The sequence below is a fragment of the Carassius carassius genome, chromosome 2 (assembly GCF_963082965.1).
Source record: "Carassius carassius chromosome 2, fCarCar2.1, whole genome shotgun sequence".
NCBI lineage: Eukaryota > Metazoa > Chordata > Actinopteri > Cypriniformes > Cyprinidae > Carassius > Carassius carassius.
In genome coordinates, this window is record NC_081756.1 from 24,599,318 (window position 1) to 24,621,920 (window position 22,603).

The 22,603-nt window shown below is 38.7% G+C and overlaps 2 protein-coding genes across 4 annotated transcripts in view; one reads left to right on the forward strand and one right to left on the reverse strand.

Moving 5' to 3' along the window:
- The window catches only part of LOC132107103 (receptor-type tyrosine-protein phosphatase eta-like), a 33,983-nt gene extending 17,208 nt beyond the window's left edge, over positions 1-16,775 (reverse strand). Inside the window, exons 1-9 of one of the 2 annotated variants that reach the window (XM_059513310.1) lie at positions 16,567-16,775; positions 10,346-10,367; positions 9,973-10,170; positions 3,191-3,451; positions 2,809-3,078; positions 2,421-2,681; positions 1,250-1,501; positions 851-1,108; positions 119-370 (exon numbers count right to left, since the gene is read on the reverse strand). In XM_059513310.1, coding sequence (XP_059369293.1) covers positions 119-370; positions 851-1,108; positions 1,250-1,501; positions 2,421-2,681; positions 2,809-3,078; positions 3,191-3,451; positions 9,973-10,170; positions 10,346-10,367; positions 16,567-16,629 — 1,837 coding nt within the window. In that variant the 5' untranslated portion in view covers positions 16,630-16,775. The remainder of the gene's footprint in view (positions 1-118; positions 371-850; positions 1,109-1,249; positions 1,502-2,420; positions 2,682-2,808; positions 3,079-3,190; positions 3,452-9,972; positions 10,171-10,345; positions 10,368-16,566) is intronic. The other variant, XM_059513303.1, reaches the window with a different exon arrangement.
- A 4,195-nt stretch (positions 16,776-20,970) lies between these two features.
- The window catches only part of LOC132107077 (tyrosine-protein phosphatase non-receptor type 5-like), a 16,486-nt gene continuing 14,853 nt past the window's right edge, over positions 20,971-22,603 (forward strand). For both annotated transcript variants that reach the window (XM_059513241.1, XM_059513251.1), the window contains exon 1: positions 20,971-21,395. The gene's annotated coding sequence lies outside the window, so the exon portion shown is untranslated. The remainder of the gene's footprint in view (positions 21,396-22,603) is intronic.

The following is a 22,603-nucleotide window of genomic DNA, read 5'->3' on the forward strand; positions in this document are numbered from 1 at the left end:
TTTCTATTTCAACAATGCAACATTACAACCGTTTGGATTTTCAACCACCATATGAAATCAGATACCTGTCTACAGCAAGCCACTTGGGAAAAAAAAACTACAAATGTGCATTGCTTACTTGTATATGCAGTGAGAAACTGAGGAGAGCTGAAATATCCCATTGCACCTACAGTCCTCACAGTGATGTTGTACTGGACACCTGCATCGAGCCCCGTCAGAGAGCTGTAGTTTTGACTGCAGTTCAGCGTGCTGTTGCTGTATGACAACTGGAAATAGTGTGATACGGAGCTCATGTTAAGTGGTCGAGCCCAGCTGATGTTCAGTGAATTTGTGCTTTGCATGGTCACAAACTCTCCAGGAGGAGTAGGCACTGGAATGACAACAATATAAATCACAGCTGTGACACACACAGGCATAGAGCATCACCTACAGACCATCATGTGACATTCTCATACTCTCGTATGTTATACAATTCTGAAATCTATTTTCATAAATGTTATAAATGCTTTATAAACATTTGAAGCTGTAACACAAACAGCTAATGTTGACTTCCTAATACCCAAAACTCCAAACAGCTATTAGTAACAGATATTGTGCAAAGGAATTAGGAAACTTACACAATTTCTGAAAACTGCACCAACTGTAATGCCCTTTCTTTTTAAAAGACACACTTTTAGTGTAATATGCTTGTTTAGAACAGATTAGTCAGCTCTTTGTTTCTGAAAGCAAATGTCTTACTTCCTTTTCTCACTCTTAATAGTCCATGCAAATAAATACTGTGTGTGGTGATAGAACTGTGCAGAGGGGGGTTCAAGTGTGTGTTTGTTTTAGGGTTTGTGAGGGGTCTTACAGGTGGCATTGGATACACTATCGCTGTCCTGCTTCATTGGTCCACTGATACTTGTCACAATGACATTGTACTGAGTTCCAGGTAGCAGGTCTGAGAACACAACGGTTGTCTCATTCGTTCGGTTTTCCATTTTTAAAACAGTTCCGTTCAACAGGATTTTGACGTTGTAGAGACTCACAATGCCATCAGGCGGTCTCCACTCCACTCTCATACTCTGAGTAGTGCTAACTGCAGAAATATTGGATGCTTTACCAAGTCCTGATAACACCAAATAAGAAGAGAGACATCACAGACCGACAGACAAAACTGTAAGCAACACACACAGAAAGTTATGATACAAAGCCATTGGGGTACAGTATAAAATGAAAAAGTGTTTGAGTAATATGAGAATTGTAATACCTGTAAATGCAGAGATGGCTACAGATTCAGAGCTCATGCCATTTGCTACAGTTTGCACAGTAAAAGTGTAGTTGTTCCCAGCGATCAGATTAACAACATTTGTGGTCTCATTGATACTCTGTATCCATTGTTCACCATTTACACTCACATTATACTGATATGAAGATTTGTAGTCACTCTGACGAGACCAGGAAAGGCTCATCTGAGTGGTGCCAACAGGAGAGGCTGTTAAATTTGTCACTGGCAGTGGCTCTAAAAGAGAATGCACACAATTATATTCTGCACTGACATATTAATGTGTGTGTATTAGAGTAAGCAAAGACTAAAGACCTTAGTCAAGGCAGAGGCCTATTTAAATTTAAAGTAGATGAAAACAAGGCTTTGAGGGATAGACTTGCTGCCTTTACAATGGTGTGAACTGCATAGAGTTATAGATCACATGCAATTTCCACAACTCACAACAACCGGCATGTTGTTAAACAACAGTACAATCCATTAAATATGCTGCTACCTTGACAAAAGTCTATTAGGTGAAAATTATTTTAATATTAATATTCTAGATAATATAGATAATAAGCAAGTAAATAGTATAATGTTCTGGCTAAAATGTGCTAAAATTGTATACTATTTTGTCTGAACTTGAAAAATGCAGAAAACAACAAAAACTAAGAGCATTTTAAATGCCACAAGTGAATTTAGGCATCTGAACATCATAATGTGTAGTATAAAATAATAGATATTCATTTTTAGATTTTTTATAAACTACATTATACTTATTAAATGATTAGTGCTTTTAAATATTAATTTAAAAGCTAGCTTCAGATGACGGGGGGAAAGTTCAAAATTTAAAAAATAGATAAGCACGCACAAAATAAGAATGTAAAAATAATTATCCAGTGTCGCATATTATAAATTAAAGGTCTATAGCAATACAAATCTCTAATTCCTAGTATAAGGCATAACTTAAAAGAGATTACCATTTATTGTATAGTCTATATTCAAATTTGTTTAGCTTATACAACACTTGCACACATACAGAGATATCACAGCACAGTAACATTAAAACATAAATTTATGTGCCCAATTAATTACACAAAACTTACAAAAAAAAAGTATTAAAACAATTTACTGTATGACAGTACATCTACAGTTAAGAGAGATTTACACTCACTGGTATTACACTGTATGAGCTGTGAGGGTCCAAATATGTAGGCAGTTATTATGAGTGCTCTGACGCTGCAATTATATTGAGTCCCAGGCTGCAACTGAGTAATCTGATAATTATTGGATGTGGTATTGAGAGTCTGATCAGGTGGAGAGATGTTGATACTGTAGGAGAACAGGCTGAGGGTCCCAATTGGGGGTAGCCAGTTCAGATTGACTGAAATGGTGCCGACAGCCGAAATAGACAGATTTTGCACTGCATTAGGAGCTGTGGAAACACAAACATGCTTATGCAACCATACACCCTGTAAAAACAACAACTGTAGACTTAATTTGCAGTTTATACTATCAACAGCTTAGGTTAAATGCATGCTGTGCTGTGTGCTTTACAGTACCTGTATATGCAGTGAGATTTACATTTGAGCTCCTGAGTTCTTTTACTCCAATGCTGACCACAGTGAGGTCGTACTGACTGCCGGGTAATAAATTTGTAAGCGTTGCGTTTAAAGAATTGGTATGATTCAAAGTTAAGTTGACTCCTGACTGGTTAGATCTATATGACACTTCATAGCACACTGCATCCATTGATAAGGGTTTCAACCACAGCAAAGAAATAGATACATTTGTCTGACCACTCACTCGGACAGCTTCAGGTGGGTTAGGCTCTAAAGGGAAATATCACACAGAAATACATGGTGGTTGTGCAGATGTAATAAATGGATTAAGGTTGTGTTTGATGTTATGGTGACAAGATGGAAATTGTGACATCTGACTTACTAGTGGCAACCAGCACTATGTTAGAGCTGTTCTTCAGGACTCCACTGATGGTGGTCACAGTGAGGTTGTAAACACGGCCTGCCATGAGGTTACTGATGACTGAAGAGTTGGTGAAGGTGGTAAGGTTGAGGGGTGTGTTCAGCTCGGCACCAGATACGTTCACAATATATGAGTCCACATGACCAAGAGGGACTGGCCAGCCCACAGTCAAACTACTATTACTGGAATTCAGCACAGTAATGTTCTCTACTTGTGCTGGACCTACACACAGGTAATCAGACCTTCATTAATATACATACACGACTGTTCAAAATGTTTCTAAAGAAAGTTTGCATGAATTGATCAACAGTAAAGACATTTATATTGTTACAAAATATTTTTTTTTATTTCAAAGACTTCCTCTGCATCACAGATTCACACAAAAAAGCAGCACACATATTTTCAACACTGATAATAAGAAATGTTTTTTGAGCTGCAAATCAGCATATTAAAATGATTTCTGAACTATCATGTGACACTGAAGACTGGAGTAATCGCTGCTGCAAATCCAGCTTTGCATCACAGAAATAAATACATTTTAAAATATATTAAAATAGAAAACTCTTATTTTAAATGTTAATAAAATTGACAATATTACAGTTTTATTGTATTTGTGATTAAATAAATGCAGCCTTGGTGAACATGAGAGAATCTTACATTAAAAAAGTCTTACTGATCCCAAACTTTTAATGCAGAAGTAATGTAAACTCCACAATACAATAAAGACACCTTAAACCCCCCTATTCTCTTCTGCCTACAGAACTTACTTGTGTTTTGGGATATTTCAGAAGCACGCCCTTCAGTGAGGTTATCAGAGGCCACTGTGGTGACTCTGAAGGTGTATTTAATGCCTGGTGCAAGTTGTGAGATTTGTATGGAGGTTTGGTTAGTTGTGAGAAGCAGGTCTACACCCCAAGCTACTCTATAATAGAGGCTGATGCCATTTGGAAGTATCCAGCTCAGGTTCACTGAGCTCACAGAAATGGAGTGCACAGACAGGTTACTATCAGGCTCAGGGCCTGTCTGTGCAAGAGAGTGGATATGGACATGTGTGAGTGTGAGAAAGTGGACATGGACACCCAAAAATGAAAATTCTGCCATTGTTTACTTACTTCCGTGATAATACCGAGATGTTTAACATAACATTTATGCTGCATTTTGCCATACAAAAAAAGTGGATAGCTACCAAAAACTGTCAAGCTAAAAAAGGAAAAGTTTTCAAATTTAATTTGTACGTGCATATCTTCCAATATGTTTGTAGCAGTCAGTTGTGTCACATGCAAGATGCACAAGTGATATGTGAGGGTTTAAACGGAGGGGAAAATGTCAACATTTCTAAAGTTTTGGTTGATTTATCACACAAAATATCATACTATATGATTTGGTAACACTTTCTGTGAAGCCTGTATTTATAATACATTATAAGGGTATTCTTAAGACATTATAATGAATGCATAATGCATTATACAAAAACGTATAATATGTTGTATCATCTCATGAATATTCATAAGAACAGTTTTAATAAATTATAATATTTACTTATTTGTGGTTATAGCTTTTAAGAGTATGATGATTTATAACACAATGGACATGTTGCATCCACTTTTACAATGGATTATATTACTCATAGTTATAATGTATTATAAGTCTCATATCTTCCCATTTTTCTGATGCTACTTTACTTAAAGCAGTCAAATACCACTTATAAGTAGTAATAAAAAATAATAAAATGTAAAAAAAAAAATCTCTCATACAGCCATAAGATCAGATATCAGATCAGATGAGTGTGTAATATGACACATTTGCTTTAAACTATTTTTATTGTAAACTTAGTTTGATTATTATGATGGTACCCTTTAGACAGCTGTTGAAAAGTAACTCAGCAACTACATGTTGACTAGCAGTAATTAGAGTCTGCTACTGTAAATGTATGCTAACACTTTATTTTGATGGTCAACCAACAGATAAACTGACTATACTTCAGCTTATTCTTCCATATTAGATTCTACCATTCTTGAGCATACTAATACTCTAATGAGAGTTAGTTGGCATGTAGTTGCAAAGTTGCTTATAGTCGATTGATTAAGGGGATCATCAAAATAAAATGTAACCATATAAAACATTGCATTTGTTTCAGTTGGAGTATTAAGCTTAAATTAATAAATTAGCATTAGCGCCACAGAAACACTCAAATAGCACTCAACATCTAACCAGTCACAAGCTGTAGTAAGATACTGTGCAGATCTTAAATAAACAATGTCAAGATATGATACAGTCCATTAGACTGTAAATGAAGTAGATTTAATATGGTGTTCATTGTGTGTTATAAATAATCATAGTCTTAAACTTATAACCACAAATACGTAAGTATTGTAGCATGTTCAAAATGTTGTTGTGTTGTAGATAACAATGTGCTTAAATGTTAATGTTGCACTTTATTCATTTTTGTGTTGCGAACTGTTATTGGATGTTCGAGTTGAATCTGAAAAGAGGCTTCGCCCCTGTGTGTGTAAGGGGAAATGGAAAGAAAGGAGGGGGAGAAGAATGCCTTGCTGGTTCAAGTGCAGTTCTCTTGGAAGTCGGGGTGTGTACGGCGTGGGTTGTGGCCGACAACAGCCCAAATAAACACCCCTTGTTCAATAAAATGCCTCGTCCTTGACTGAGAATGCTACAACTGCTGTTAGAAGAAAAAGAATTGAAGACAGCAGGAAGGGCTGTTGCTGATTGAGTCCTGACTGAGCATGCATTAGCCGAGTAGCTTCTATCGGCCGCTGGTGAGAATGGATAATACATTTCGTATTAAGATGGAGGAAGATGACGGTTATGCTGGAGCTGGGGCAGTGCATATGTTTGGTCCGTGCACCACGGCGATTTCCAATCAGTACATGGCAAATTCAGTGAAAAAGGAGTCATGTGAGGCTGCGGCTGCGAGCGAAAAAAGCGAGCTGCCATTACCATAGACAGTAAAAGAAATGGACACAGTGACCCCATTGGATTCAACGGAGACAAGTGAAGTCAATTAGAAGCACGCACTTCCTGGGGGTCGGGCGTATTGTGCAGACTCAAACTGAGCTTGATGACGTAGATGTCACGTGAGCAACCTGTAAGTCATCTAATCGCTGTGCAAAGAGAAATCTGAATCACCCACCGAATCTTCCAGGGAAGGCGAGCGTGAACAGGAGCAAATTTTGGTAAGTATTCTGATTAATTATCTCCCTTAACTTTATGCTTCATAGACAGTAAAAGATTGTCTGCGAGCTTCTTCTCCTGTCCATATGGTAATTTCTCTACTGAGCGAAAGAGAGTCGCTGGTTATGACGCAATCGTTAGCCTATTTTTTAGGCGGCAGACACAGGCCCGTCTTTGCTGGGGGTGTGGTCAGCCGGGACATCTGGTTAAGGAATGCCCTACGTTGACTAAGAATTCGGGAAACAAGAAGGGGACGCAGTAGGCAGCACCCTGCAGATCCCCAGGCCCATGTTCCGCTCATCACCAGAACAGACAGACTGCCCCACAATGAATAATGGAACTAAAGAACATGGGGTGGTTGTGGTGGGCAGAACAGCCATATCAGATTTTTGCCATATCCCCATTTGCATTGATGGCATTAAATGCACCGCCCTAGTTGACACAGGGTCTACAGTGACTGTGGTTCGTCCTGATGTGGTGCAAAATGGAACACAGCTGGAAGACACAGCAGTTCAGCTCCGCACAGTAACCGGTGAGCTGGCACCAATGAAATGGAAGTGGCTGTTAACACTGACTGTGGAGGGGCATGAACATTCAGCATCCAGTGTGGGTGGCTAATGTGCAGGACAGTTGTATCCTGGGATTGGACTTTTTGAGGGATCATGGCTCAAAAAGTTAGGTTTTGGGCATGTCACCTAGATGACAAGGATGACCCATGCTGCACAGTGCCACCCAGTGCGTCCCTGCAGGAGCCCCTGTTACTACACACATGGCCTGGGTCTGCTTCTGGGAGAGACGATGAAACCATGGGAGTGCTGCAAGAGATAATGCAGAGAAGCGGCAACGAGTTGGGCATGCAACAACAAAAACAGTTGTGGGAACTGTTATTGGAGTTCCGTGACTGTTTTGCCTGTGAAAAGGGGGGAGTGGCGCTTTTGTGTCGATTACCGGAGGCTCTACGCAGTGACATGGAAAGACTCATACCCTCTTCCCCGCGTAGATGAATGCTTGGATTTTGTGGCTGGCTCGCGTTGGTTTTCATCATTGGACTTGAGGTGTGGGTACTGGCAGGTTCCACTGACACCAGAAGCTCGACCAAAGATGGCTTTCTGCACGGGTAGAGGTCTGTGGCAATTTAAAGTTCTCTCTTTCAGTCTTTGTAATGCACCAGCCACATTTGAATGCTTAATGGAGAGGGTACTGGAAGGCATTCCGTGGCAGCAGTGTCTGGTATTTCTGGATGATATACTGACACATGGAAGCTCATTCCAATCAGCTATCACAGCCTTGAGGGCAGTGATGGAGAAGATCAGATGGGCGAGTCTGAAGTTACATCCCGCTAAACGCAGACTGTTGGGCAGAGAGGCGCAGAGAAGCCAGAGAGCTGGAGCTTAGCCTGAAGGTGGATGGAAGCGGTGGGGCAGAACTGGTCTGCCGGGAGATGGCAGGTCATGGTGCCTCGGGACATGCAAGAAGCAGTGTTAAAGGCCATGCATGGTTCTGCTGGATCAGGCCATTTTGGGGTGACAAAGACACTTTGACGTCTATGTCAGGCCTTCTACTGGGGATGGCCGAGGTGGGATGTGGAGGACTTCTGCAGGCGCTGTGATCTTTGTACAGCATGGAAAGGGCCTCAGGGTCAGTCTAGGGCCCAGCTACAGCAGTTTCCAGTGGGGGAGTCGATGCAGCAGGTGGGGGTGGACATCATGGGGCCATTTACTCGCACCAAGATGGGGAATCGCTTTGTTTTGACCGCTATGGATTACTTTACAAAATGGCCTGAGGCTTTTGAGCTGCCTGACCAGGAGTCTGAGACTGTTGCCAACGCCTTGGTAGAGGGCATGTTTAGTAAGTTTGGGGCTTCCCAGAGTATCCATAGTGATCAAGTCAGAAACTTTGAGTCCAAGGTGTTCTCTTCTATGTGTGAGCATTTGGGGATCAACAAGACCCGCACCACCCCACTCCACCCCCAAAGTGACAGGCTTGTGGAGCGATTCAACAGGATGCTAGCTGAACATTTGTGCATCTTAACATCCACTCATCAACACAATTGGGAGACCCATCTGCCGCTGGTCTTAATGGCATGTCGCTGTACTATTCAGGACTCTACCTCATGCACACCAGCCCTGCTCATGTTGGGCAGGGAGATTAGGACCCCTGCGGAGTTGGCCTTCGGGCGGCCCCCAGATGCTCCACATGTTAATGCTGAACCCGAATATGCTAGACAGCTCCAGGACCGCTTGGACTCTGCCCATGCATATGCCAGGAGACAGCTGGTGACTGCAGGTATGCGGAAAAAGAGGGCTTATGACTTGCATGCCCGGGGGTGTGACTTTGGGGTGGGGGAGCTAGTTTGGGTTTACAACCCAGTGAGGAAAAAAGGGAGGTGCCCGAAGCTGGACAGCCACTGGGAGGGACCATGCCCATTATTGGAAAAGCTGGGGGAGGTTGTGTATCGTGTACAGTTGCCTCCTAGGGGGCAAAAAGTGGTACTGCATCGAGATACACTGGCCCCTGTGTGTGTGTAAGGGGAAATGGAAAGAAAGGAGGGGGAGAAGAGTGCCTTGCTGGTTCAAGTGTGGTTCTCTTGGAAGTCGGGTGTGTACGGCGTGGGTTGTGGCCGACAGCAGCCCAAATAAACACCCCTTGTTCATTAAAATGCCTTGTCCTTGTCTGAGAACGCTACAGTATTATGATGTATTATAATTGTTGTTATGATTATTCATGAGTTAATATATTATTCGTTTTTTTAATAATGCATTATGCATTCATTATAATGCCATAAGAATACCCTTATAATGTATTATAAATACAGGCTTCATCGAAAGTGTTACCTATGATTTAGGTATGCGTCCGATGCGTCCTTTCTAAAACTTGGTAGACTTTCCATTAATTTTCACTGTATGGAAAAATGCCCCATCTTATTTTGATCTTATTTTGTGTTCAACTAAAGAAAGAAAGCCATGCAAGTTTGAAACAAAATGAAGGTGAGTAAATGATGACAGAATTTTAATTTATAAATGAAGGTTTTCTTTAATGCAACTGTCTCGTAAATGTACACAGTTCTGTTTTTAGAAACACTGTGCAATATCACATATCATAAATGCTTTTTAATTCTTCATGTTTTACTCAAAACTTCTACTTTCAGCTAAAACACACAATCTCCAAATATCTTTTTATTTTAAGTTACTGATACATTATAAAGTAAAAAAAAGTAATTGATTGTGGTTGGCAAGGACTTACAGAGAGTAAAATTCTCATTGGTCAGTGATAACTGGACTGTCCAGTTCAGATACACTGAGGATCTGAGCTGTGTGATAGTCAGATCGCTGGAAGAATCTGTTGTGCAGGTAGAGAAATACTGAGAGTGTGAGTGACAATTAATGAGAAAAGTGCATGAAAGAATGATATGGTGAATGTGATTGAGGGTGAAAAGGGCAGAAATATTATTTTCTTTCTTTCTCAGCAACAGTGGCCTTAATGTTTAAAGTCACTCGAAGCACTGAAAACATTTTAAGCCTGATCAACCATTATTAGAAGTAATAAAGACTTACTGGTGGAGAAGTTTGCGCAGCACACATCTGAGCAGTTGATCTTTAAGAAATATGTGTTTCCAGGCTGCAGTCCAGTCACTGTGATGCTATTCGGAGTGCTTGTAATGTTGGTGTTCTGGACACTGCAGGAGGAGCTGTCTCCTACAAATATTGTGATGTCTGATGTTGTGGGGATTATCTTGTATTGGCACATGGCACCTAAATAAAGACACAAAACCAGAATTCAGTAGGTAAATGCCTAACATTATTTGATGATGCAGATCACATCAAGTATGTTAATCTCAGAACTGGTAAATATCACTGATACAGACTGTACAAATGAAGACCTCTTTTTCAGGAAAAGTGACTTTAGAGATGTTTATACAGTACTTACAGTCAGAGTGCCCTTGAGGGATCTGGGGAAGAAAACAACAATGTAACTTCATCAGATGTATTACTTTTTCCTTTTGCTTGCTGATTAGCAGCACATGAATTCACAGCGGTAACAGGCTTAAGCAAGTTTTAAACTACAAATAAAGCACTTTTCTGAGTAACTCCATTGTGCATATCTGTTTCAGATACAAATCTATTATGTGCACCACAGAGATGTCAGATGAGCTCTATATGGGGGAAAAAACCCTGAAGTTAACTACAAGCCTGACAGTTCTCTTTACATGTAATGAAGTTCAACTAAATCTAAATCAAAACATCATTCTTCTTTTCAAGTGGATTATGGAAGTGGAAACATATGCAATAAGCTATATTTACACATTACTAGGCAAAACTAAAAACCTTTTGAACTAAAGGTATATACTGAAATGCATGAAATTAAAACGGTAAATATAAAATGGGCCAAATAATGACTTTACATAGCTAAAACATTATTTTTCTAAAAGGACAAATTGTGCTACTTGGAAAAAGTTTAATTAACACTCTTTGGTCTCTACATGATTCCCATACATTAATTTCTTATTTCACGTTGTTGATGACTTTAGTATTATTTTAAAATGTGGAGAATAGTAATTAGGACGAGTAAGTGTATATAAATGTAAGTGCCTGGCATGATCTGTTACTACATTTCTTTATTCTGTCTATTTCCTTTTCTAAGTTCATCTGAGCAGTATTTTCATTGGCCTTTTTTTATGAAACTGACACCCACAGTCTGGCTATGATCGGTTACTTATCAGGGGACATCTTCATTGTCAGATTTATAAATGACATCTGATCTTTTTTTCAGCTTGAGCCACAACAAATGTAGCAACAATACTTTCAAAAATCCCTCTTTAATTCTCTCTGGATAGATTTTAGTACCTAAAACATGAAATAGTAAGTATGAAGAGAAAGAATACAAACAACACATAAAACACTTTATCTATATCCACTTCATCATGGAAGTAAATCATTTTGTGAATGGACTATATCTAAAAACTTTGGGCAGCTTATTTTATTTATCATAACTGTTCTGAAGAAGAGGTACTGGTGTTAACAGTGAGTAACTAATACAGCCTCTTTTAATGTATGTATTCATGTTGGTTGACCCCCCCCCCCCCCCCAAAAAAAAAAAACACAGCAATGGATAATGGAAAACACATGATAGTTCATTCATGTCTTAAAAAAGTGCGATGTGCCTGTTTGATGCTGTACGCACAAATTTCTTATCACTGAAATAAAGACACCTTTATTACATAAAAAAAGTTGTGTATATTATAGTCATCATGTAACATTAAAAAGCCATTAACAGTAAACAAACCCCTGTTTTGTTATATAAATTTGAACAAGAACTATATTGTTGAACACGATCAATTGAAATGACAACTAAAATGATGCAGAGCACAAGAATACAGGATCTCATTAAGTGTGCCAGTTGGGACAGACATAAAGAGAGGTATAACTGTAAATGGTATCCCTATTTTTGGTGAACTACGCTTTTATGAACGCTGACTTCAAACACTGCTCAAACAGTATACAAGCACCTTACCATCTAAGGATTTTGTCAAATAAGACTTTATTTATTCCTGGTAAGAGACATAGAGTATTCTTGATTTAATCTAAAAGCCATCTACAAATAACAGACATGGCAGACAGGAAATTAATTCAGTTGTTTACTAAGGAAGGTATTGTGTAAACTTTAAATTATAATAGGAATTAGGAACTTAGGTGTTAATGACAGCTGTTGAAACGGTTTTACATGTCTAGTGATGTAAAACACACGCATCACACTAGCCAATGGACCCTTTCCACACTTCCGCGTTTCATCGTGGTTGGGTAAACTTCTATGGATGTCGAATGGAAATATATATATATATATATATATTTCAGAATCCCATTTCACTTCCCCTGACCGGATAAAAGAAGATTTCTATTATACTAGAAAACCCTATTTCCACAATATACACAGAACAAAGGCATATAAAGGCCTTCTATGATATATATGACTGCTACTACCAAATATATATAATATCCTGGAGTCAAACTGATGTTGTTTATCTGAGAATGCCCATTATGTGTCAGGCATTACTTTAAAAAAAAACAAAAGCCTCAAACTTCTTCATTTCAAATTTAGACAAGAGCTGTTTCAGCAACACAGAACACACCCTGCTGTGTTAGATGACCGTTCCCATCTAAAGAGGGTCAGAGAGCACAAAATACACACTGCACACAAATCCTCATCACATCTGTCTGAAGAAACAAGTGTTAACACTCTAGAGCTGTTATTAGAGTACTCTTTAAAAAGAAGGTAGCATTACTGTAATACAGTACAGCGATCACATATACTGGGGTATGCACATAAACATTGAGAAATAAAACACTAAACAAATCAAACCAATTGCTTATGATGTGTTTGTACATAAGTTCCACTCTATATTTGCATCACTACAGCTTGTAAAAGAGCCCTGCTCTTCCTATTGAGCTACAAGGCCTTTTACAGTTTTACAAAGTGCATGCAAATACATAGTGACAGACACTGTATTTGCATGTTGCTGTTACTTCTCCATCTGGGCAATGAACAGATAAACCTACAATCTTTCCCCAGCTATGATGAAAGGCTACCTCACAAAACACACTTTTGAGTGAGAGTAAAATGAGTTAAATTTTGGTGTGTGTACGCCTGAGAGAGTGGAGCATGTATGTTTGAACTATTGCATAAATGTGTTTCCTAAAGACTACTGAGTTATTCCTGACAGAGTTTGAGATATGAAGGGTGAGACGTGTTATGTCACTCGGGACAGGAAATGAGACGTAGACAGACAGACAACTGCATGAATGAATCCGAAGAGTCTTTACAGAGGAAACACTTTCAATATTCGTCTAATGACCAGTTGTATACAATACTCGTAAAAATAAAATACTTGATTTAAATTAATAAAAAATTATTATACATTATAAATTATCCATACATTTTCTTTGCAAACGTGTAGCATAATTTGACAGAGAAACATTCCAATAATCCAACTTTAATAGCACAATTTTGTGACGCCAGACATTTCAAGTTTGTGCGCATTTCAACTAGCCATGACATACAATAAACCACTGAATGTGAATGAATGGACCAAAATTTACATTGAACACAGTGTGTGTGTGTGTGTGTGTGTGTGTGTGTGTGTGTGTGTGTGTGTGTGTGTGTGTGTGTGTGTGCGTCTAATCTGTTCCACCACAAGAATATGTCAGAATCCTTCTACAAGAGGGCATTATATACAACTGGACACAAGCATTTTTGAGAAGACACAAAGACAAGCTTTATCTCACAGATGACTGAATTTGCAGACTTCGGGATATGTACTAAACTTCCAAACTTAAGAAATGAAGCACATTTTCAAATAAGTTGCACAATTAATGCCAGAGCTTCTGTTTTATTCACTTTCTTGTTTGAAAAGTGAGCACCACTGAGCCTCAAAGCTGAAAATGAATCAAAATTAATACATGAAATGTACAGAAAAATTTTAAGCTAGAAGCTTCATACCAAGAGTAGTTCGCTATATTAGTATAAGAAGCAATACTTCTAATTATATCTAACATGTTAAAAAAAATTACAGTCATCTTCAAAAGTCAATAGGGAAATTATATTGCAGATATTTGTGTGTGCACATGTGTGCGTGTTTGTGTGTGTGTGTGTGTGTGTGTGTGCATAAATAAAAAGGTAAATAAATAATATAAGTAGTGGTTTAAAAAAAATCAGATAATGTGAGGACACCTAATTTTAACCTACAGCCACTATATACTGTAAACACAAAGCATCTCTTAAACATACACAAAGATAAACATTTTAACATTAAACATTATGCACTAAACAATTAGTACATAATAAAACATTACATTATGTTTAAACTGTTAACTTACTGTTCCAAACTTGTGTAACTGTGTCATTCACATAGCACAGTACTAGTTAAAATCGTAAATACATTCTGTGGCTGTGACATACCATATTTACCACAGTGCAGAAAAATTCATAAAAACATGGCTATACAGTGCTGTTTTTGATCATTTTGATATTTTTGGCCAAAAGAAAAAAAATGGGTTTCAGTTGGTTATAGGTAAAAGTTGACTTCATCCAGTGTTTTTATGTTTTCTGTGTCCTGTCACTGTCTTTTACTGAGTTACCTCAGAAACCACATCATCTAATTTAGTGAGTGAACTGTATGATTCAGGCTGAATTGCTAACCAGTTTGACCAGTTCATTGAAAAGAAGCAGATTAATTCAAAAATTGGACATTGTTGCGATTCTAAACAGCTTACAGAAAAATACTAGACACACAACTTGACTGCGGAAATATTGTCAGGTAAATGTAAATGTAATGCTGTGGGGATTTTCTGAGTAAAAATCTTCAGATTTTAATTCACATTTTTCAAATTTGTTCACTTTTTTTTTTTTTTTAAAGCACACCAAATTCTGTGAGAATAATTTAATTAAAGTTCCAGCCTGATGGAAAAAGCTCTAGTATGAAAGACTAAAATTATTATAAGGTTTTTATTTATAGTATACAAGGAATTTGGTCTGCATAAAAAAGTTCTATATATAAACACAATCACGTTATTAGCAATGTTCAGCTCAATATTCAGGGTATGAATGTTTGATGCTTGAACAGAAATTTCATAAACATCACTAAAACACCAAATAATTAACATTAATAGAATATTCCTCCCAAGTATAATTTTATTTATTAATTTTTAACCCATGCAATTAACTAAGGATATGTACAATATCCACGTAAAGCTATCCATCCATACAGCCAAAATGGCCTAGTGCATGACAAAAAAAAAAAGACTCCTGCTGCGTATATTCTTCTTATAATGGTTATCACTATAGATAGCTGCAGTGATTAGAAATGAGAGAGGGAACAGTAAGGGTAGGAGGTGGGGATCTAGACCGTTTTCTTTTCCCTGTTCCGCAGCTCCACGTCACAGTTTCCCTTTTCTCCTCTACTGCCTTACAGCAGTTTATTCTTCCTAAATGGGCCGGGCGATATTTTCATGAGACGTTCATGCAAAACACTGTCCTTTCCTGCTGGTGTTAATTACTACACATCAAGGATTAATGGCATTTGGCACGCACAATTGCGCAAGAGGATAGAACTGAGATTTCCTCCATATCAGTCAGTGGAATCATCTTTTGGTTTCTCATGAATCAGTGCAGGCCATTCCTTAAAATCACAGGCTTTGGATAAAACTGTCTATGACGTCTCCACCCAGTACACCAGCAGCTAATAAGGCTATTGGTGTAACTTAAACAAAGGCACAGCTTCTTTTTCAGAGGTGACAGACATACAAGTTTATTTTTGCCACAACAGAGGTGAACTCAATAAAAGGCGATATCACATGACACTATCACTTCTACACATAGAGAAATGGGGTCAGAATCCTGTATCTGGGTGAGGTTATTGAAAATAAAAGAAACGTTTTAATCAATAAAGCGAGGTCAGGACAAAACCTATTCCAAAAATTCCTGCTGTCAGCTTTCCAATCTCTATCTGTCACACCAAAGCAAACTGACTGAGATGAGATGAACCTAAGTAATTTGCATAGATAACGGATGCACTTCTCGTTAAACAGAACATAATGGAAAATCTTCGCACATACTTAAATTCACCATTAATCATTAAAAACCGCTGATGCCAAACATCTTAGAATAGTCGTATTCATTAAACCGATATATGGAAATATCAGCTTACTAACATCACTATTGTGCACCAGTGTGCAGCTGTGCTTGCGGACAATAACAGAGGTTATTGACAACTTTCTTTAAATTACATTTCCCTCGAATAAACTTAAGATAGTAGATGACTTACTTTATTTATCCAATTTATTTATGTTATCCCACAAAAACAGCACATGCGTCAGATCGTTCATTTCGATTATTTTATTTCAAAGTAGAACAAAACGGAAATCGAAGTTCCAAAACAACGTTAGCGTTAAACATTAACGTTAGGTAAAACTTTTAGGAGAACTTCAGAAACAGATAAGGTTCAGTCACACAGGATGTCATTTATGAAAGCATGGTTAATTTTAACACACACGAAACTAGTAGCTACTTTAAAGTAGCAGTATTGAAAATGGATACGAAACTAATGCGGATCTAAACATCAAGACTTAAAGCTTAACAAGACAAAAAACACTTACCGAGACGAGCACAGCAAATGACAGTACAGTCGCGCGGAAGACACTGTACTGAAGTACACCCATAGTGGCAAAAAAACAAACAAACCATAAGGTTTATGTCATTTCATAATTTGGTTAATTTAAATTTAAAAGAGTCTTTGTTATCTAGAAAAACTGTTCCTATCGTGAAAGAAGAAAACGCTGCTGAAGTACGATGCTGCTCATTCGTGCTTCAGGTGCCCCTGTCCTGAACTTTTCTCCTCTTGACTCTTTCTCTTCACGGAGTGATGTGGGCGGGACGAAACGAGAAGCCCCGCCCCTGGAGACTTTTTCGGCTATCAGCATTTAATAACCGCACCAACGGACGTTCACCCTTTATAACATCTTGTTGCAGGCGTCAGAGCGGGCAAGGGAGGTTAAATCTTCTCAAAAATGCATTCAGATGGGACGTAACAACGAAGATAGTTAGCTTTTGCTTTAATCAGTTCACTACGGTTGTGCATAATACAAATGCATTTAGGCTAAACCTTTTTTTTATAACCCTTTAGCGCTGTAAAGGTTTAATTTACATTTATGCATTTGGAAGATGCTTTTATCCAAAGCAATTGCAGTTATACTTTTGATCAGTTCATGCCGTGAGAATCGAAGCTCCATATAACTGTTTGAGCTTCAGTTATATGTAAATGCGAATGTTATTCAAGCTGTTAGATCGCAATATAAACTGTGGTTAAGACAACAGGTCAAGAGAAACTTTAAAACGTAGCCAACATGTCGATGGAATATGAATGAATGATCTAATAAACAAGTGAATGCCAAGTTGCCATAGTGAAGGCTTATGGAAATAGCTGCAAATAGTAAGTGAAGTAGATAGAATGGGGCTCCTTATTCAAATGTTTATAATGTTAACAGGTGTTAACAATTGTTAACAATTATCAAAAAATATTTCACGATATCAGAAAGCAATTATTTGTTTCACTGAGAATTATTATCAAAGTAATAAACCTTTCTTGTTTCCATCGTTCCATATTATCTTCCTCAAAAATAAATAAATAAACAAAATCATTTTTTGACCACAACTGTGCATGAATGTCTTTTGAAATGTGATAATATCACAGTAATCAGTCATGAAACAGTAGGCCTAGGTTTAAAGAATCAACATCATTGGTCAAAAAGTAGGCTTATATCTGAACTCTGTGATATATTTAAGTGATAGTGAAGCCTAAGCCAGACACTAGATGCCGATGAGAGAAATGCCACAACATTAGGCCTACAATATCATAACACTAATTATTTTTTGTTAGTGGCAATTTTTGGAGCAACTTTTTGTGAAAAAATAAAGAGGAGCAGCAGAAGCACCCTCCCACAACACAGGTTCACCTACACAGTGTATCTCATAACAAATATTTCAAGGCTTGCTTACCATTTCAATATTAGTTCTTTAAATCTTCGTTTATATATATATATTATATATATATATATATATATATATATATATATATATATATATATATATATATATATATATACTTAGCCCAGCAGTTCTGCTTCCTGTTTATCATTTAGGACTGTTGCTTTTCCGGCTTCTAAGTACTAGATTAAAAGATTATATTTCCATTCAATTCCACTCATTTTTAGCTTTTATTTCATTCTTACAATACAGCTGTTTTAAAGACATACTATAGTAGTATTAGCAGTCATTGGGTCTTTGAATAGCCCACGCAGGGTTATTAGTGTCAGTTTCATCAACCGTGTTTTGTAGAGCATTTCAAAAAGAAAGCTTTGTAACATATCAATCTAAAGACCCTTCCAAGTGTCAGGTCACATGCAGAAATCCAGATAATCAAGTGTTTTTTCCCCACAACTGTAAGTTTCTTTTTGTTTCAGCTGAAGAGTTCAGCAGAAGTCTTGATGATTTGGTACATCAGCCCCATAACAGTGTTTCTTTGTAAATGCTTGTGGGTGTGGTTTTCTGTGATGTTTCACTGTTCTCTGTGTTGCAACAGTTTTCTTTTTTATGGGGATCCCAGTCCTGTTCAGTAAACTATGCAGTCTCTTGGGTAACAGAAAGCAAGAAAGGCTAGGGCAAACGTAATGATTAAATGGGAAGTGGTCAAATACAGATCTCTGGTGGATGAAACAGTGAAAGTCTTATCTCCCCACTCACAATAGAAGCTTTTTTTTTTCTTTTACCGCACCGATCACAGCACTAAACACTTTTGTGAACTCTAACTTCCTTTGCAAAATGCGGGTGACAATTTGTAGTGCTAAAACTAGTGTCTTACAATATTCAGTTTCCTCATTCCATGAACATGTATGTAGTTTTTAGGTATAAATCTATATAAGTAATAGCACAGTGCAAAACTTGAGGACGCATAGTGTGGGACAAGGTTAGGGAGGGTTAGAGACATGTTCAACCATCAGCAAAAAGTACATAACAGTGTGTGTTTAGGTATTATTTGGAAATGTTTAAATGCCATTTAGGGGAAACAGGAACTTGCTTTCCTAAGGTGTTTGAAGTCAAACTTAAGCTTGAACATAGAATGTATGTGTATAAATTTAAGGTTGGCATAAAGTAAGATTCTGTCAGGACAGTGTCTATGCCATCCCTCTCACCGAAAAAGAAGCCAGACCAGCCACAACCAGCCATATCTTTCTTTTGTCTCACAGCAGCAGCCATACCAGCTTCCATCACTACAACGACAGCACCAACCACAACCACTTTAGAGAAATACCACCTAAGCAATGGAAATTGTTTATATATATATGCACATATAGATATAGATACATATATATGCTAATAGGACTTTAGTGTCTCATAATCAAAGAGGTGCCACAATTGTTACCCAAGGCCCCCCACACTCATGCTGCGTTTTTTTTGCGTATGATGACCACAGGCGGCGCTGCTGACGATCATCAATACAGACTATGGTTAAGCGCAGGGGGGCAGGGTTTCATATTTTATTAAGCAGACTCCCATTCATTTTGGCGTCACTTTGACAAATCGAATAACTTTACATCTGAGGCGTTTAAAGACTCCATTTGTCCATTTATTATTTATAAAGAAACACGAAAATGTATAAAAGGCTCCATTACCTTGTATCTTACGTTATGGCCCCATAGAAGCAGTTATTGTAAAAATAGGCTAATGATTGCGTCATAACCTGTGACTCTGTCGCACAGTAGAGAAATTACTTTACGGACAGGAGAAGAAGCTCGCAGGCTATCTTTTACTGTCTATGAGGCAATCGGGGGGACGTGGAGGCATAAAGTCAAGGGAGATAATTAATTAGAATACCAAAATTTGCTCCTGTTCACGCTCGCCTTCTCTGCAATATTCAGTGGGTGATTCAGCTTTCTCTTGGCACAGCGATTAGAAGACTTACAATTGTCATACAGGTTGCTCATGTGACATTCACGTCATCAAGCTCAGTTTGAGTCTGCACAGTACGCTCGACCCCCAGGAAGTGCGTGCTTCTAATCATAGACAGTAAAAGAAATGGACACAGTGACCCCATTGGATTCAACGAAGACAAGTGAAGTCAATTCACTTGTAGTACTTAGCACTTCCTGGAGGTCCAGCGTACTGCGCAGACTCAAACTGAGCTTGATGATGTAGATGTCACATGAGCAACCTGTAAGTCTTCTAATAGCTGTGTCAAGAGAAATCTGAATCACCCACCGAATCTTCCAGAGAAGGCGAGCGTGAACAGGAGCAAATTTTGGTAAGTATTCTGATTAATTATCTCCCTTGACTTTATGCCTCCACGTCCCCCCCGATAGCCTCATAGACAGTAAAAGATTGCCTGCGAGCTTCTCCTCCTGTCCATACGGTAATTTCTCTACTGTGCGACAGAGAGTCGCTGGTTATGACGCAATCGTTAGCCTATTTTTACAAAAACTGCTTCTATGGGGCCATAACGTAAGATACAAGGTAATGGAGCCTTTTATACATTTTCGTGTTTCTTTATAAATAATTAATGGACAAATGGAGTCTTTAAACGCCTCAGATGTAAAGTTATTCGCTGTCAAAGTGACGCCAAAATGAATGGGAGTCAATGGAATGCTAACAGCAGGTGGGGGTCCGCTTGCCGTTGAATCCAATGGGGTCGCTGTGTCCATTTCTTTTACTGTCTATGGTTAATCACCACTAGATGGAAGCAGCTACTTGTAGAATATATGTTTAAGTATAAGTCTGTGGGTTTTTAAAACATTGAAAGAAAGAAAGAAAGAAAGAAAGAAAGAAAGAAAGAAAGAAAGAAAGAAAGAAAGAAAGTGAATGAAAACTTATCTCGTCAGATTCACAAAATGTGACAGACTCTCTTGTGCAAAACATCCAGCACGTTTTCATGTGCTTTCATTTGGTTTATGAAAAGACGCAGTTGCTGTGGGTGCTGAGGGGACTGAATAGAAGAGGGCACTAAAGCGCATCCCTCAGCCCCATTCTACCCTGAGATGCGTTGCCAAGGTTACACCTCTAGCTGCCACCTGAAGCGAAGCATCGCACCATGCGTCTCGCGAGAGACAATACCTCACACATCAACACCTATTGAAAACCACAAAAGAGGGATCTCACGAAACAAAAATATAGGCTACTCGGTAAGAGAGAGACAGAGCATATTGAGACACGAGCGCGCTCACGCACGCACGCACGCACGCACTCAGACCCTTCTCATTACTGTGATTGTCAGTTTAGGGAGGCGGGCTCTTATGGAGGACCGCTCTTCGGCTCTGCAGCGTCTCCCGCTGCCTGCTCTTCCTCCGCGCGCGTCTCCGAGAGCGCTGTGATGTGAATATTAATGATGCTGCGCGAATCTCCGCGCTCATTTCAACAGCTTTCACCCATCTGAGAGGTAAGAGCGCATCCGTATTTCGCCGTATACGGTGCGGTGTGCATTATTATTCAGTGTCCATTTCATGCTGTGGAAGCGCGCGTCATGTTTTCTGAGGATGCTGAAGTGTTGTTCTCAATGAAGAGGCGAAGCGAGTCAATGAACGAGATCTTTCAGTATGGTGCCTTTACGCATATTTCTTCTGTCTGTTTCGTTCTTAAAAACAACCTCAGCTATGTTAGACTATGTGCCACTTTTGCTATCATAAGAAAACATTTGGCGGACTGTAGTTGGTGAACACAATGACTGGTGGTACATCGAAGTAAATGTTCTTTATGTTTATGGGGACGAAAAACAGATTTACTTTATCGGTGTGTTTATAGCTATATATAGGAGGATAATTTTACATAACCTATTGGATGGGTTTTTGGGAGATAGAGGGGATGCATTTGTGATCCTTAAATGGCATTCAACAAGTGTAGAGTATCTAATTCTGCTTTGTGCCTGATATTCTCCAGATAGGCTGCCATCGTGTGTGTGTGCGCGTGTGTGTGTCTATCTGATTGCTCGACTGTTTGTGTGTGTGTGTGTGTGCGGGTGGGGGTGGGGGGGGGGACTTTGATTTGAATAATTCAGACTTTGGGTCTATGTAATGACTGTTAGTCCAATGACACTATATCTGTCTGACTATTACAAGGGGAGGGAGACTGGTCCAAATAATCCTCTGGCCGTGATTTCAGTCTCTCTCGCTCTCTCTCATTCTTTCTCTCCAGTCTGTGGCCCTGTGTTTGTCGTTTCTTTCTCTGAAATGTATACAACCAGATGATCACATCAGCAGCAATGCATTTCATAGGTGGAGAACGAGACAGAGGTGGGTTCTTTGGAAAACCATGCTCTTATTCTTGGAAATCAGAGGTGGAGCGCAATATTGGGCCCAGTCTGCAGAACTTAAGCACACTGATTTAACTCATCCAGCATAAATCATAATCCTCTCATACGAGCAAGCACAATGAAACACCGGCCTTATAGTGTAGGGCTGCTATTAAGCAGACAATCTCTCTCTCTCTCTCTCTCTCTCTCTCTCTCTCTCTCTCTCTCTCTCTCTCTCTCTCTCTCTCTCTCTCTCTCTCTCTCTCTCTCTCTCTTGCACTCTCTCTCTCTTGCACTCTCTCATGCTGTTCTATTTAATCAAAACTATTTACATGGAAAATCTGTATTTCCATTAGCTA